Consider the following 17,400-nt stretch of genomic DNA (forward strand, 5'->3'; position numbering starts at 1 on the left):
TAGCAGGAGGCAGGGACGCCGACACTACAGTACCCCCCCCTTTAGGCCCCCCCTTTTTTAGGCCAGACTGAAATTAAGCAAGGATGAGAGGGGCATGGATGTTCTCCCGGGGCTCCCACGTTCTCTCCTCAGGACCAAACCCCTTCCAATCTACCAGAAAAAGTCTTTCCTCTTAACCCTTTTGGTGGCCAGAATGTTCTCTACCTCAAACTCGTCTTCAGCAGAAACCGGAGCAGGAGGCGTACCTGTAGACTTGGAAAAAGAGTTAAGTACCACGGGTTTGAGGAGAGATACATGGAAGGAGTTAGGGATCCGCAGGTTGGCCGGGAGTTTCAATTTATAGGCCACCGGGTTGATCTGTTTGATAACCTCCAGTGGGCCGATGAACCGAGGCCCTAACTTGTAGGAGGGAATTTTGAGCCGGACATACTTGGACGAAAGCCAGACTTTATCTCCAGGACGGAATTGTGGAGGATCCAGGCGTTTTTTGTCAGCATGTTTTTTCATCCGCTCGGACGACTGAAGGAGTGCGGATCGGGTCCTCTCCCAAATGGAGGAAAATTCGCTAACGAGAGATTCCGCAGCCGGATTATCCACCGAGGTGGAGACGGGAAATGGGATCCGAGGATGCTGACCGAAGACTACAAAAAACGGGGATTTGGAGGAAGATTCGCTCTCATGATTGTTGTAAGAGAATTCGGCCCATGGCAGGAGATCCACCCAGTCTGAATGGTGGGCATTAACGAAGTGCCGGAGGTAACTAGTCAGGTTCTGATTGATCCGCTCCACTTGACCATTGGACTGTGGATGGTAAGCGGAGGAGAAGTCCAGGGTGACGTCTAGCAGTTTACATGTGGCTCTCCAGAAGCGTGAGGTGAACTGAACCCCACGATCCGACACGATGTGGAGAGACAGGTCATGAAGACGGAAGATGTGGCGGATAAAGTCTTTAGCCAGCTCGGGTGCAGACGGGAGGCCTGGCAGGGGAATGAAATGGGCCATTTTGGAAAAGCGGTCAGCGACCACCCAAATGACTGTACAACCGGCAGAGACAGGGAGATCTGTTATGAAGTCCATAGCTATATGCTGCCAGGGGGCAGCAGGTACAGGAAGCGGAAGGAGGCGACCGGCTGGCAGGTGTCTCGGAACCTTGTTGCGGGCGCAGGACACACAGGCAGAAACAAAGTCTATTTCGTCCTTGTGCAGGGTAGGCCACCAGTAATGCCGGGTAATAAGCTGGAGGGTCTTTTTCTGACCGGCGAGGCCAGCTAGTTTAGATGAGTGACCCCAGTGTAGGATCCTCTCCCTATCAGGTACAGTGACGAACGTCTTACCGGAAGGGAGACGATTTAGACTCACGGGAGCCACCTGCATTACTCTGGCGGGATCGATGATATGTTTAGGTTCCTCCTCGAGATCAGACACCAGAAAGGATCGGGACAAGGCGTCCGCTTTGATGTTTTTGTCAGCCGGGCGAAAATGAAGAACAAAATCAAAGCGAGCAAAAAACAAGGACCACCGGGCTTGGCGCGGGTTAAGTCTCTGGGCACTCTGGAGGTAAGCCAAGTTCTTGTGGTCAGTGTAAATTATTACCGGGTGAAGAGCCCCCTCGAGCAGGTAACGCCACTCCTCCAAAGCCAGCTTAATGGCCAATAACTCTCGGTCTCCAATAGAATAGTTGCGCTCAGAAGAGGAGAAGAGTTTGGAGAAGAAGCCACAAGTTACCATTCTCCCGGAAGACGATTTTTGGGTAAGTACAGCTCCGGCTCCAGAGGAGGAGGCGTCAACTTCCAGGAAGAACTGCTTGTTGCCGTCCGGGCGATGCAGCACCGGGGCGGAAGAGAGAGCCTGTTTTAAGGAAAGGAAGGCTTCCTCTGCTGCGGGTGGCCATTCTCTGGGATTAGTGCCCTTACGGGTGAGAGCGGAAATTGGGGCAGTTCGGGAAGAGAAGTGCGGTATGAAGAGGCGGTAATAGTTGGCGAAGCCCAGGAACCGCTGAATAGCCTTCAACCCCTCTGGTCGAGGCCACTTCTCGATGGCAGACAGTTTCTCAGGATCCATTCGTAGGCCGGTCTGAGAAATTATGTAGCCCAAAAACGGAAGCGAGGTCTGCTCAAAGAGGCACTTCTCATATTTAGCGTAGAGATGGTTCTGCCTGAGCAGGACCTGACGAACATCCCTCCGGTGAGTCTGGAGATCCGGAGAGAAGACCAAGATGTCGTCCAGGTACACCACTACGCAGGAGTAGAGAAGGTCCCGGAAGATGTCATTGACCAACTCTTGAAAGATGGCGGGAGCGTTACAGAGACCAAAGGGCATTACCAGATATTCATAGTGGCCGTCCCGGGTGTTGAATGCCGTCTTCCATTCATCCCCCTGACGGATACGAACCAGGTTATACGCCCCACGGAGGTCCAGTTTGGTGAAGATTCTAGCCCCCCTCAGGCGGTCAAATAATTCAGGAATGAGCGGGAGGGGGTATTTATTCTTCACTGTAATCTGGTTAAGGCCTCTATAATCTATACATGGACGGAGTGAGCCGTCCTTCTTTTTGACGAAGAAGAAGCCTGCTCCCGCCGGGGAGGTAGATTTCCGGATAAATCCCCGGGCCAGATTCTCCTCAATATATTCAGACATGGACCGGGTCTCTGCTGCGGACAAAGGGTAGATACGCCCACGGGGAGGAGTAGAGCCGGGTATCAGGTCGATTGGACAGTCATATGGTCTATGAGGGGGTAATGTCTCTGCTTCTTTTTTATTGAAGACATCCGCATAAGACCAATAGGGAACCGGTAGACCGGGTAGATTGACTGGGGTAGGAGAAGGACGAGCAGGATGAACGGGAACTAGACAAGTCTTATGGCAGTCCTGTCCCCAGCGAAGGACTTCTCCGGTCTGCCAGTCTAGCACGGGTGCATGTTTCTGGAGCCAAGGTAGACCCAGCAAGAGTGCGTGAGAGAGTCCAGGTAGAACATGAAAGGAGATGCTCTCAGAATGCAGCATTCCCACCTGCAGAGTTATGGATTCTGTGATGAGTTGGATGGGATGTGGTAAGAGGCCCCCATCCATGGCGGCGACAGATAAAGGTACGGCCAGAGGTTTGGTAGGAATGCGGTACCTCTCTACCAGGGATTGAGAGATGAGATTACCAGCAGCTCCTGAGTCAAGTTGAGCCAGTTCGAAATAGCGGTTCTCTCCGCAGGTGATAGAGACTGACAGCATCAGGGATGGAGAGGGTGTACTTTTGTCTAGGGCGACCTCTCTGAGCGACCCTAGACACAGGCGTTTCCCGATCTCTCAGGGCAGGAACGGATCCGGTGCTCCTTACTGCCACAGTAGAAGCAGCTCCCCTCGGCACGGCGTGAGTCTTGACGGGTTTTGACCATCTTGGTCTGGTCGACCTGCATAGGCTCAGGTGAGTGTGCCTGGGGAGTAACGGAGGGAGTGACGGGTTTCTGGAAAGTAGGGGCTAGACGTGGAAACCTCCTCTCACGGGTGACCTCTTTGGCGCGCTCCTGGAACCGGATGTCAATCCGGGTGGCAAGTGTTATCAAGTCGTCGAGAGTGGTAGGAATGTCCCGACCGGCGAGTTCATCTTTAATACGGCCGGACAGACCCTCCCAGAAGACAGACACCAGAGCGTCGTTATCCCAGGCCAGCTCCGAAGCAAGGGTACGGAACCGTATGGCATATTGGCCCACGGTGAGATCTCCTTGACGGAGGCGTAGCAGAGATGATGCGGATGAGGTCTTCCGTCCGGGTTCGTCGAAGACTTTCCGGAAAGCCGTGAGAAAGGCTGGCAGGTCGGACACCAGGAGGTCTCCTCTCTCCCATAGAGGATTTAGCCAAGCCAGTGCCTCCCCCGTGAGATGAGACATGATGAAGGCAACTTTGGCCCGGTCGGAGATAAACTGGTGGGACAGGAGTTCAAAGTGCAGGGTGCACTGGTTTATGAAGCCCCGAGCTTGAGCGGGGTCGCCTCCGAAGCGAGGAGGTGCAGAAAGCCGGGGTCCGAGGCAGGATACCATGGTATTGGTGGGCAGCGGCGCTGACGGGTTGCGAGTCATGACGCTAGCGGTGGTTGCTGGTGGAGCAGTCAGAGTGTCCAGGCGAGAGTTGACATTCCGCAGGTGACCCAGGATGGACTCCTGTTGGGACCTCTGACAGGACAGTTCATGACATAGGTCCGAGAGCGAGGGAGCTTGGGTGCCACCGGGTTCCATGGCCCGAGCAAACTGTAACGGGTCTGGGAGGCGGAACCTCTGAGCAACTATACAAGGGGGCGGCCCTTGTAAGGAAGCGGGTGGCGCCCAGGGAAAACGGGCAGGTAGTCACAGCAAGTGACAGGGACAGTCTCTGGGTAAACGGGCAGGTGGTCACGGCAAGTGACCGGGACAGTCTCTGGGTAAACGGGCAGGTGGTCACGGCAAGTGACCGGGACAGTCTCTGGGTAGGCAAGCAGGCTGGTAGCAGGTGGACGCTTCCAGGTGAGCGGGCAAGAGTCTCTGGACAGGCAGGTGGTCACAGCACGTGACGGCAGGGCCTCCAGGTAGGCTAACAGGCAGGTAGCAGATGAGCGCTCCCAGGTGAGCGGGCAAGAGTCACTGGACAGGCAGGTGGTCACAGCACGTGACGGCGGAGCCTCCAGGTAAGCTAGCGGACAGGTAGCAGGTGAGCGCTCCCAGGTGAGCGGGCAAGAGTCTCTGGACAGGCTGGTGCTCACAACACGTGACGGCGGAGCCTCCAGGTAGGCTAGCAGGTAGGCAGCAGATGTGCGCTCCCAGGTGAGCGGGCAGACGGATCCATAGACAGACTGGCAGGGCTGGTAGGCAGACTGTCGGACCGCAGGAATATAAGCAGGTTGACACGAGACAGGCAGGTATCAGACAGGAAACTGGTAGGTAACTGGCAGGTAACTGGAAACGGGACCTGAGGGCTGAAGCAGAGTGATGAACTGTGCTACAACATTGCTCGGGCACCTCCATTTTGGAGGAGGTGCCTTATATATGGTGAAGTCCTCCGGCCATTGGCCGGGGACTCCTTAGGACGGCGCGTGCGGCCCCTTTAAGAGAGGGCGAGCGCGCGCGCGCCCTAAGCACCGTGGCCGGGAAGCAGCGCGCGCTGCCAGCAGAGCGGGAGGAAGACGCCGGGCACGGAGCCGAGAGGTGAGGGGAACAGCGTCCCTGCCTAGCAGGAGGCAGGGACGCCGACGCTACAATGCATTGTGCATCACTAACAAGACACTGGGGGCAGTTTAATAGCCATAAAGGACGTGGCACGCTTTAAGTCCGTGGTTCTTAGGAGTGAATGTCGTGTTCATAAAACACTTGTTTATGTTACACGCATGCCGCTAGGTTCAGATAGGGGCGAGACAGATTACATTAATTCTTTGGAATCCTGGGGGAACCGTTACTCAGGACGACCACAGACCATGTGCTGCAGCTTCTCTCAGGCACACATTGACCCTCAGGCACAGACACATAGGTTGTTTCACTTGCTGACCAGACACACTTGACAAGAGTCCTCATAAACGGTAGAACAGTAGCATTTAATAAGCTGCACAGCTAGTGCAAGTTAAGTCTTATGAGCAACAGGCTCCAGTGACAAACAGTACAGTTTCCTTAGCAACATAGCAGTTCACAGTCTTCCCAGTAGTACAGAACAGCACAGTTCTAATGCAAAGGCACAATAATGAACACAGCATTCTTTACAGCACAGTGAGATGGAGGTGGGGGGGGGTTTGCTGAGGGAGATGATCCCTGTGACACCATTTCTTCCAGTCCTTATCTTTCTGCCTGACAATACTCTGCACTGTTAGTTCAGGAACTCTACCTGACCTTTGCTTAGCTTTGCCCCTGACTTGATTCATTTTCACTTGCAGGGGCGCTTCTGTGAGATACAGAACACACACACCACCTTTCTCTTCGGCTCCAGCCAGACAGTAAACAACTACCCCACAATCCCCCTGGGGCTCTGCTAAAACACTCCCCTTCTCCTGTGACTGTGTTAACCCCTCTAGTTGCTGAATGCATCTGGAGTACAACACTTACTGTCTCATGTGCTTGTGTTACTTCTAAGGCTGAGTGCCCACGATGCGGATTTAATGCGATTCCGCGGCGGCATTTCCGCCGCGGAAACGCATTAAAATCGCTTGTTCAAAGGTCTGGGATGTATCCCAATGATAATCCGCATGTGCTGTGCACATGCTGCGGAAATTTCCGCTGCGGATTATCATTGCGGAAAAATCCGCAGCACAACCAATTTGGGTGCGTTTTTGCAGCGAAATCGCGCCCATTGACTTGTATACATGTGGATGTTATGCGGTTCAATGCTCGGATGGTACCCGGGTCTGGAGAAGAGTCTCATCCGACCCAAGTACCATAGTACCTGCAAGTAAAAAGAGAATTATAAAGTAAAAAATTATTCATACTCCCCTCTCTGGTGGCCCCCGGTCTCCTCTCGGCCGCGTCCTCTCACCTCGGCGTCCCGTAGTGTATTGGCAGGACCTGCGGTGACATTATTTAGTCAGCTGATGGTCACGCTACCATCACCTGACCGCTGACGTCAGTGGTCGCGTGACCATCAGCTGACTTAATGACGGTACGCCGAGGAGAGAGGACACGGCCGGGAGGAGACCGGGGGCCGCCGGAGAGGTGAAATATAAGGTTTTTTATTTCTTTCTATTTTTTAATTATTTTTTTTACTTTAGATACAGCATTTGATAGTAGAAATTTCCTCTAAGTTGGTCACACAATATAAATCATTGCCAGTTGCATGTATTTATATTGTGTGACCAACTTGTCAAGCTGTTTTCCAAGTGATGCTCAAAATCGCTTGAAAAATATGCATGCATAAACGCATGTAAAATCTGCATGCGTTTTTTCTGCCAAGGAGATGCAAAAATGCTCAGGAAATTTCTGCTTCTAATCTGCATCGTGGGCACAAACCTTTACAGTTACTGAATGCTTTTAAAGCAACAGCACTACTTCTGCATGTCACACTCTGCAACAGCACTACTTCTGCATGTCACATTTATAAATGTATTATGAACAACTCCCTGTATTTGTTTATTAATTGCAGACCTGTGGCCTGGAAGAAATCCCCGCCTACTGTGTGAATTACAATGTTTCCCTCCTCCCCTGCATGTCACAGTGCCTGGATTTGGCTGCTGCAACTGCACATCACAGGGCACTGTGACATGCAGGGGAGGGGGAAACATTATAATTACCACATTAGGAGGGGATTTCTTCAGGCCCTCGGGCCTGCAAGCATCAGAAACTTGATTGAATAAAAAGACATTTCACAGGAAGAAGACCTCTAATATGAGGCATACAGGTAGGTATAGATTTTCATTTCTATCACCTGTATACCCAAAATAGAGGTCAGAAAAGTGACAGGGGGTGACAGATTCCGTTTAAGGGCAATGGTACCAAATGTTAATGAAATGTATGTAAACTTTTGACTTTGCAGTAAGTAATAAAAATGCCTTAAGACATTCTCTCTCTCTCATTATTCTGGCATTTGGCAAATATTAATAATGATGGTAATCCTAATTGACCTAAAACTGGAAAGGTTTATTTTGATTTCATGTTAGATATTGAGAAAAACATGCAGATGTGTCTTTTTATATAGTGTATGTAAACTTCTGGTTTCAACTGTAGATGTGCAAAGCTGGTAGAGATTTACTCCAAAATACAGTAATTGCATAGAAAGGGAGAAAGGTACAAAGTATTGACTCAGTAGGACTGAATACAAATGCACGTCACAATTTTCATATTTTATATTTTTTAAATATTTAGAAAACTATGAATCGTTTGCTACTTTGTGTTGGTATATCACATAAAATCCCAATGAAATACATCTAAATGGAACTGTGTGTGTATAGATAGATAGATCTATCAGTATAAATAATATGTATTTTTTATTTTTTTTTCAAAGGTATTGGAAAGACAACTTTAATTAAAAAAGTCTCTGAAGTGTTGACATCATCCAGAGTTCTTGTTGATGGATTTTATACAGAAGAAGTTAGACAGGGGCAAAGAGTAGGATTCGATGTTGTTACCATGTCAGGAAATCGAGAAAAGTTGGCTAGAATCGGGTATGAAAACAACTAACAAGTTAACTTCTAATTTCTTTAGACTGGATCAAGGAAATGTAAAAATTACAACAAATTTAAAGAGTAAAGCTATTTAACATCTTATCTTTTTTCTTATGTTTAGCTTTGTATATCGGGAATGTTTCTGACATACACGCTAAATGTTACTCTAGAGCTCTATTGCCAGAGATAAGCCAAAAAATGATGTAATACATATTGTGCTGGACTCTGTGGTACTAATATATTAGCTAAATGGATATGTTCTTTCATTTTTAACTAATAGCTGATGCATGCACTTGGAAATATGCATTTACATTAAAGGAGTTGTCCACTACTAGGATAACCGCTTCTTGAACTACCATATTTTTTGGACTGTAAGACGCATTGCACCATAAGACGCACCTAGGTTTTAGAGGAGGAAAATAGAAAAAAAAATTAAAGCAAAAAATGTGGTCATGATACACTGTGGGGGGGAGGTTTTTTTTGCCGTTGACACTTATAAGGGTAATGTCACACAATTCTGAACTAATATCTTCCAACCTGGTATATATGCCATGGCCCCCCCATCCTGGTATTCATGGATGGCCACCATCCCCATCCTGGTATACATGGCTCCCCATTCCCGTCTTGGTATACATGGCCCCCCATTCTGGTATATATGACCCTTCATCCTGCATCCTGTTATATATGGCCCCTCATCTTGGTGTATATGGCACCCCCCATACCCATCCTGGTATACATGGCCCCCCCATCCTGGTATATATGGCCCTTCATCCTGTTATATATGGCCCCTCATCCTGGCATATATGGCACCACCCCATACCCATCCTGGTATACATGGCCCCCTCACGCAGCACACCAAAAAATAATAAAAGATTCTACTCACCTTCCCTCTGCTCCAACGGTGTTCTGTTCTGATGCCAGCGGCTGACCTCAGCTTGTAAGCAGTGCATGACATCACTGCCATGCACCCTCACACGCTGAGATCAACTGCCGGAATATTCACTCCTCTCCACGCCCATAGTTCCTCCCCACGACCGGCTTCAGTGCATAGAAGTGGGAGGGACTATGGGCATGGGGAGCAGTGAATATTCATTTTCTTTAACAGCAGGCACAGTGTGAGCTGCAGCAGGCGGCGCCTGCCTCTGTGACCCGCTCCCCTCCCCCCACCACTTTTACCATCCACAGCCGGACAACCATCCACAACCATACATCCGGATTATAAGAAGCACCCCCCACTTTCCTCTAAAATTTTGGAGTAAAAAAATGCGTCTTATAGTCTGAAAAATATGGTAAAAGTTTGGCCCCTTTTAAAATAAAAAAAAGCTTACAATCACCTCCGGTGCTGGTGCTGTTCCACTGGTGTCAGCACTCCAGGTCCAGGGGCTGTGATGTGCTGGATTGACACGTGGTGCCCGGCGCCCAATCAGCGCTGGCGTCACTGTCCCCACCTCCTGTCAAATTGAACATGAAGAGGAAGTAAGAGATCAGCTGCAGCCCGGACTTCCTCTTCAAGTTCGATTTGTCCGAAGGCGGAGACAGTGACGCCAGCGTTGATTAGGCGCCGGGCACCACCTGTCATTCCATCACACCAGAGCTTCAGGACCGCGAGTGCCGACACCGCTGGAACAGTGCCGGCACAGGAGGTGAGTGTAAGCTTTTTTTTGTTTGTTTTGTTTTATCGGTGACAAACATTTAGTTCAAGAAGGGGTTGTCCTAGTAGTGGATAACCACGGGCGACCATTAAACTGCTGCTGATCGGCCACATGCAAGTCAGTCATTGGTCATTTAATAGTCTGTTTAAACGGGCTGACCTCACTTTTATGAGCACATAATAATTAACACGATCGTTCTGTACATATAGAATGCCATTGTTCTTGTCAGAATATGTCCTTTTTACACAATACAATGTGCTGCCAAAAATGAAAAAATTTTGAAGCAAGCTTAAAAATCAGTTCACCGGACTAAGCATTTTGCTCATTCGTCGGATGATTGACAGCACGTTTTGTCAGGCTGATTAACAGAAAATGAGAATTCCTAGGAACACTCATTTATCGATAATTGATAAGCCTAGATGCAGCCTCAGGCATCCATCACTATTTCCATACGCTAAAATATGTTCACCCCTCTTTTTTATAGATTCTGTTGAATGCCTGGAAAGCTCCAGATGTTCAGAAAAACACGTAGTGCAGTTAAAAAAAAGCCGTACATTGCATCTGCTGGAACCATGGCAATATCAATCTCAGGTGTTCAGAAATTTGTAAAATCAGAGTCCATTCAAATAAATGGTCCACCATGTTTTGGATATGAGCTGATTTACTATTGATTTCTACATCAGCAGTGTTGGAAGTTCATGTCAGTGCTATTAAACGGGTTGTTCAGTATTTTATATTGACGGTCTATTCTTAGGATTGTTCATCAGTATAAGATTAGTAGGGGTGTGACATCCAGAAGCCCCACTGATCAGCTGTTCTCAGTGCCAGCCGGATGTGCTAAGTTGCGGAGCGGAAATCCAGTAGTATTCAAATGAATTGGCATGGATCTTCAGTACCTGCTGCTGCCATTATACAGTTTATAGAGCTGTGTAATTACGTTCTGCAACTGAGCACACCAAAAAACAGCAGTCGCACTCCCAATGATCTGGTTTTGATGACCTATTCTAAGGAAAGGCTATCACTATAAAGTACTATACAAACCATTTAAAATAAGGAATGGGCTAGTTCCAATGTAACTATCCCTTAGCACAATTCCTTTCAGAATGCATCCGCTGCGCTAATCAGTTCATTTCCTTGTGTCCAGTGGAAGACACGGCCAGGAGGACATTTACATTGTACATGTGTGGCAGGTTGGATGAAAGTCAATATGTAAAACAAAGACGCTAATGTTCTTCTAGTGTTAGGGTCCCTCTATGTAATCTCTAAATACTTTAGTAGGTCATAAAGAAAGGGTTGACTATGGCTGTGGCTCATGGTGAAGGCTGGGACAAGGAGTAGGTGAATGTAGGAACGCACCAAAATGTAGCTGCCCACAAGCTGAGCCAATCTGCATAACAGCGCAGTTTTCCTCCTACCATGGGCACGCCTCGGCTACAATGTGCTGTGTACACCGTTTGACGCTGAATTGGAAAGTTGTAGTGGTGGCACATTTAGAAGCAATTTTTTTTTTTTTTTTTTAGAGAGTATATAACATTTTTTTTAAAAAAGCTCCTGCACCGATAGTTCTGAAAGGTTTATTTAATGGTCCAGGTTTTAGGAGCAGCTGGGTGGGGCTGACTGCTCCCATTTCTCCAATCTAGGCCTGGCAACTGATATAAAAACGGAACTGAGATGTTCCACAGCTGATTGGGATCAGAGGAGAAAACACTTCTGATATGCTTTTCAGACTTCCAGAAGCTGACCAAGTGTAGACATTTGTTGCTGGTGAGTTTCATCCAGTGACAAAAGGTGTGTTGATGGTCCTTAATAGACAATGTCTGTGTTGTCCTCACTGTGTCCTATCTGATTTCTGCTTATGCCAGGGAAGGGCTGTTTACCTACTTTTGGCAAAAGTGTTAAATCTTTTTGTGTAATGAACCTACCTGTGTGAACAAGACACTTCATTCCTGTGTGTACCTCAACGAGTGAGTTAATTAAATATATAGATCTATATCCTGGTCCATGTGCCCCCATCCTGGTATTTGCGCCACTATCCTGGTCCATGCTCCCCCATCCATCCATCCATCCAGCAATTAAATGAAAAGGAAAAAAAACACTCCTACTCACCTTTCCATCGCTCTTCTGCAGCGCGTCGCCTGTTATTTTACTAAAATGGCACCTGCATAGCGTGATATCCGGCGCCATTTTAGTGAAGACACATTTTCAGAGTGTATTCAACAAAATGGCGCCAGAGTACGCGCATGCGCATGCGCATACCGCGCTGTCCAGCCCCATTTTGTTGAAGAAACACTGCAAATGTGTCTTCACTAAAATGGCGCTGGCTATCGCGCTATGCGCAGGCGCCGATTCGACACCACACTCCTCCCCCAGCCTCCAACCTGAACAGAGGCGCCACACTCCTCCCCGACAGGTATTTACTTATGGCACCGGACACAACAGTTTGCGTTCAATGCTTACGCATACCGCGATCTTCAGCGCCACACTCCTCATCCCTGTCTGCCTTTGCGCAGTCTGTAGAGGCTTTGGACAGAAGGACACATCCCTGATTAATATATGTATAGATTTTATTATGAATATAGTGTGTGTGTATGTATGTATGTATGTATGAATGTGTGTGTAATTGGGAAAATAAGTATTTGATACACTGCCGATTTTGCAAGTTTTCCCACCTACAAACAATGGAGAGGTTTTTTATCGTAGGTACACTTCAACTGTGAGAAGCAGAATCTTAACCCCTTAACGACCGCCGATATGCATCGAAACGGCGGTCGCTAAGGCGCCTTATTCCCTCATTGCCATTTTAAAATGGCGATCAGAAATAAGGGAAAAGCGTCGCCCGGCGGTCACAATTCCCACGGATGTCAGCTGAATGTGACAGTTGACACCCTGCAGTATTGGCCCCAGCCGATTTTGTGAACGATTGGGGATTAACTCATAAATACTGCTGTCAACTACAACAGCGGTATTTAAGTCGTTACAAGGTGGTTACAAGACCCCCTCAGTAACCATCGGACTACCGTGTTTAGAATCGCGGGTCCCGATGGTTACCATGGTATGCTGAGGTCATGTGATAACCCCAGGGTACGGTGGCCTGTGAGATCCAGCTATAAGCTGGGTCTCACAGGATGAGTTAGTGAAGCACTGACAGTCTCATGCACTGCAGTGCATGCCAACAGAAATCAAAGTTAAAAATATACATGTTCCACAGTGGAACAAAGTAAAAAAGTAAAATAAAATGTGAAAAAAAACCGAGAACAGAAAAGGGCACACAAATCACGAAAAGCCGTTTCGCCACTCAAAATGCAGCGTTTGTGTTAAAACAAAAATACCAAAAAAATGCACACATATTTGGTATCGCTACGTTCGGAACGAACCACCCTATAAAGCTGGCACATTATTTGTTCTGTATGACGACCGCCATGGAAAAAACAAAATGTCAATGTACAAAGACACGGTGGTTGGAACCAAAGATCTCAAATTTGGACTCATCAGACCAAAGCACAGATTTCCACTGGTCTAATGGCCATTCCTTGTGTTCTTTATCCCAAACAAGTCTCTTCTGCTTGTTGCCTGTCCTTAGCCGTGGTTTCTTAGCAGCTATTTTACCATGAAGGCCTGCTGCACAAAGTCTCCTCTTAACAGTTGTTGAAGAGATGTGTCTGCTGCTAGAACTCTGTGTGGCATTGACCTGGTCTCTAATCTGAGCTGCTGTTAACCTGCAGTTTCTGAAGCTGGTGACGTGGATAAACTTATCCTCAGAAGCAGAGGTGACTCTGGGTCTTCCTTTCCTGGGGCGGTCCTCATGTGAGCCAGTTTCTTTGTAGCGCTTGCTGGTTTTTACAACTGCACTTGGGGACACTTTCAAAGTTTGCCCAATTTTTCGGACTGACTGACCTTGATTTCTTAAAGTAATGATGGCCACTCGTTTTTCTTTACTTAGCTGCTTTTTTCTTGCCATTAATACAAATTCTAACAGTCTATTCAGTAGGACTATCAGCTGTGTATCCACCAGACTTCTGCACAACACAACTGATGGTCCCAACCCCATTTATAAGGCAAGAAATCCCACTTATTAAACCTGACAGGGCACACCTGTGAAGTGAAAACCATTTCCAGTGACTACCTCTTGAAGCTCATCAAGAGAATGCCAAGAGTGTGCAAAGCAGTCATCAAAGCAAAAGGTGGCTACTTTGAAGAACCTAGAATATAAGACATATTTTCAGTTGTATCACACTTTTTTGTTAAGTATATAATTCCACATGTGGTAATTCATAGTTTTGATGCCTTCAGTGTGAATGTACAATTTTCATAATCATGAAAAGACAGAAAAATCTTTAAATGAGAAGGTGTGTCCAAACTTTTGGTCTGTACTGTAGGACTACATATAAAGTACAGTTATTGTACTATTATAGTTTAAATATAAGTCTTAATCTTTTTCGATAAGCCCAAATGATTGGATCTATCATATCTCAGAATATACATAAGATATATTACATATATGATACAAATGGTATGTAGTATAACTACTTGTAATGATAGGCTCATATGATATTAAGGCCATATAATGATAGATTAAATCTATGTGAGAAAAGTGTCTTAGTAAATTCCCATAGTTATACCTTATAATAGTATTGAACCAAGGTATGACAAATGAGTATCAAAAATATGCATAAATAGACAATAGATAAAGATAGAGGGAACGTTGCCAGCAGTGCAGGGAACCAGGGAACTACCACACCCGACACGTATTGCGCTGTGGAAAGCTTTGTCTAGAGGTGATGGGTAGCTGATAAGAAAACTATTTAAACCGTCATTGGCCAATGACATAGTGGCAATTAGCCTCTACTGATTAGTTAACGGTATGTGCGGGCCCATATTTTAGTTCCTCGTTCGGCAAAGAATGTGACGTCTGCATCACGGGGTGCGGTCACATGCATCTGACATCACCGGAAGAAGCGATCATGTGATAAAGTCATGTATCCAACCAGGGCCGGCTCCAGGTTTTTCTGGGCCCCGGGCGAAAGAGTCTCAGTGGGCCCCTTTAACACATACCACGATTCATGATGCAGAGATACGGCGGAGAAATATATATATATAGTACAATGCAAAGATTTCACTTCATGAGTGATATCTATTGTAAATTCCACAATAGCTCAGAAACCGGTGAATCGCTCCACACAGAATAGTGGCCCCCATATAAGGCTCCATACGGAATACTGGTCCCCATATAACGCTTCATACGGAATACTGGCCCCCATATAAGACCCCATACGGAATACTGGCCCCCATATAAGACCCCATACGGAATACTGGCCCCCATATAAGACCCCATACGGAATACTGGCCCCCATATAAGACCCCATACGGAATACTGGCCCCCATATAAGACCCCATACGGAATACTGGCCCCCATATAAGGCCCCATGCGGAATACTGGCCCCCATATAAGGCCCCATGCGGAATACTGACCCCCATATAAGGCTCCATGCGGAATACTGACCCCCATATAAGGCTCCATGCGGAATACTGACCCCCATATAAGGCTCCATGCGGAATACTGACCCCCATATAAGGCTCCATGCGGAATACTGACCCCCATATAAGGCTCCATGCGGAATACTGGCCCCCATATAAGGCCCCATACGGAATACTGGCCCCCATATAAGGCCCCATATGGAATACTGGCCCCTATATAAGGCTCCATATGGAATACTGGCCCCTATATAAGGCTCCATATGGAATACTGGCCCCCATATAAGGCTCCATACGGAATACTGGCCCCCATATAAGGCTCCATACGGAATACTGGCCCCCATATGGAATACTGGCCCCCATATAAGGCTCCATACGGAATACTGGCTTCCATATAAGGCTCCATACGGAATACTGGCCCCCATATAACGCTCCATACAGGATACCGGTCCCCATATAATGCTGCATGCAGGCTGTTACCCCCCACATAATGCCCCATACAGGCTGCCCCCCCTCTTTATAATGCCCCATGCAGGCTGTCACCCCTCCTCTTTATAATGCTCCATGCAGGCTGTCACCCCTCCTCTTTATACTGCCCCATGCAGGCTGTCACCCCTCCTCTTTATAATGCCCCATGCAGGATGTCCCCCCCTCTCTTTATAATGCCCCGTGCAGGCTGTTCCCCACCTTATAATGCCCCATGCAGGCTTGTCCCCACCTTATAATGCCCCATGCAGGCTGTCACCCCTCCTCATTATAATGCCCCAAGCAGGAATCCCCCCCTCTTTATAATGCCCCATGCAGGCTGTTCCCCACCTTATAATGCCCCATGCAGGCTGTCACCCCTCCTCTTTATAATGCCCCATGCAGGATCCCCCCCTCTCTTTATAATGCCCCGTGCAGGCTGTTCCCCACCTTATAATGCCCCATGCAGGCTGTCACCCCTCCTCATTATAATGCCCCAAGCAGGAATCCCCCCCTCTTTATAATGCCCCATGCAGGATGCCCCCCCTCCCCTCTTTATAATGCCCCATGCCTCCATACATTAAAAAAAAAAAAAAAATCAAATACTCACCTCCCTTCTCCTCACCTGCTACCTGCTGCCCGCTGCCTGCTGCCCGCCGCTCGCTGCTCGCTGCTCGGCTCCGAACTCCAGCGTTGTCGGCGTCTTCCCGCTCAGCGCTCCCTGTGACGGCTCAGGGGAGGGCGCGGTGTAAGGACGTCACCGCGCCCTCTGACCTGAGACGTCACAGGGAGCGCAGAGCAGGAAGACAGCTGATCTGCGGAGGCACGGGGAGAGGTAAGTATCGGGCTGCCGGGGCCCTGAGCAAGCGGCGGAGAAGGGCGGGCGCTGACACCGCTCTCCTCCGCCCATAGCCCAGCGGGGTGCGCGACCGCCAGTGGGCCCCTCTGCCTGCTCAGGGCCCCGGCATTTGCCCGGGTGCGCCGGGTGCTGACGCCGGCCCTGTATCCAACTAGAGTCATTATGCGGTCGCATGTGTTTGACATCACTAAGAGAAACAGACGTGATGCGGTCACCTGTCCGACCGTGATCACATGGTATCAGAAGTGATATAATCGCCATGGGAACGGGCATAGACAAAAGCACATTCTATATAAATTTCATAGCGGACGCGCTTAATCCAGGAGCCACATTTTTTTTCTTAATTTGCTAACTATAAAAGTATACAAATCATATATGTATGCCATCAATATTGGAGGAGATTTTAACTATGGTGCCCTATTAAATAAGACAACCACTCACATAGGATTAATATATACCAAGTACTGGAGAGAAGATATGTAACACTAAGATTGTTAGCTCCAGTGATATAAACATGGAAAAAGTGTTCCAGCACACACAGTATATAAAAGGGGTTAATCAGCCATCTTAGTGCTAGGGTGATTAAACACCTGTAGAAAGGGAGGAACGCAGAGGATAAAATCACAGCCTTTCAAAGCATTTAGTGTGGGGAGGGCCTGGAGGCACAAGTTCTGGAGCTCTCTTGTGTTCATGTTAAGGAAAGCTAAACCTTGGGTTGTCTTGTTCTTGAAGCGGGCGGTTACCCATAGGACTGTGCCATACGTAATGTTTTGTTTTTTCTGTTAGACCAGAGTTTGGTGACCCTAGTGATGCTAAAGACTATCCGGGGGCCACAGTGGTCATTGAGACTGCCC

At 48.0% G+C, this 17,400-nt stretch overlaps 1 protein-coding gene across 2 annotated transcripts in view; it reads left to right on the forward strand.

The window, feature by feature from the left end:
* Window positions 1-17,400, forward strand: part of NTPCR (nucleoside-triphosphatase, cancer-related) — a 165,054-nt gene that overhangs the window by 13,599 nt on the left and 134,055 nt on the right. For both annotated transcript variants that reach the window (XM_073671451.1, XM_073671452.1), the window contains one exon: window positions 7,939-8,098. In XM_073671451.1, coding sequence (XP_073527552.1) covers window positions 7,939-8,098 — 160 coding nt within the window. The remainder of the gene's footprint in view (window positions 1-7,938; window positions 8,099-17,400) is intronic.

This window comes from Phyllobates terribilis, unplaced genomic scaffold (genome assembly GCF_046119375.1).
Source record: "Phyllobates terribilis strain yellow unplaced genomic scaffold, ASM4611937v1 Scaffold_3__8_contigs__length_932513732, whole genome shotgun sequence".
NCBI lineage: Eukaryota > Metazoa > Chordata > Amphibia > Anura > Dendrobatidae > Phyllobates > Phyllobates terribilis.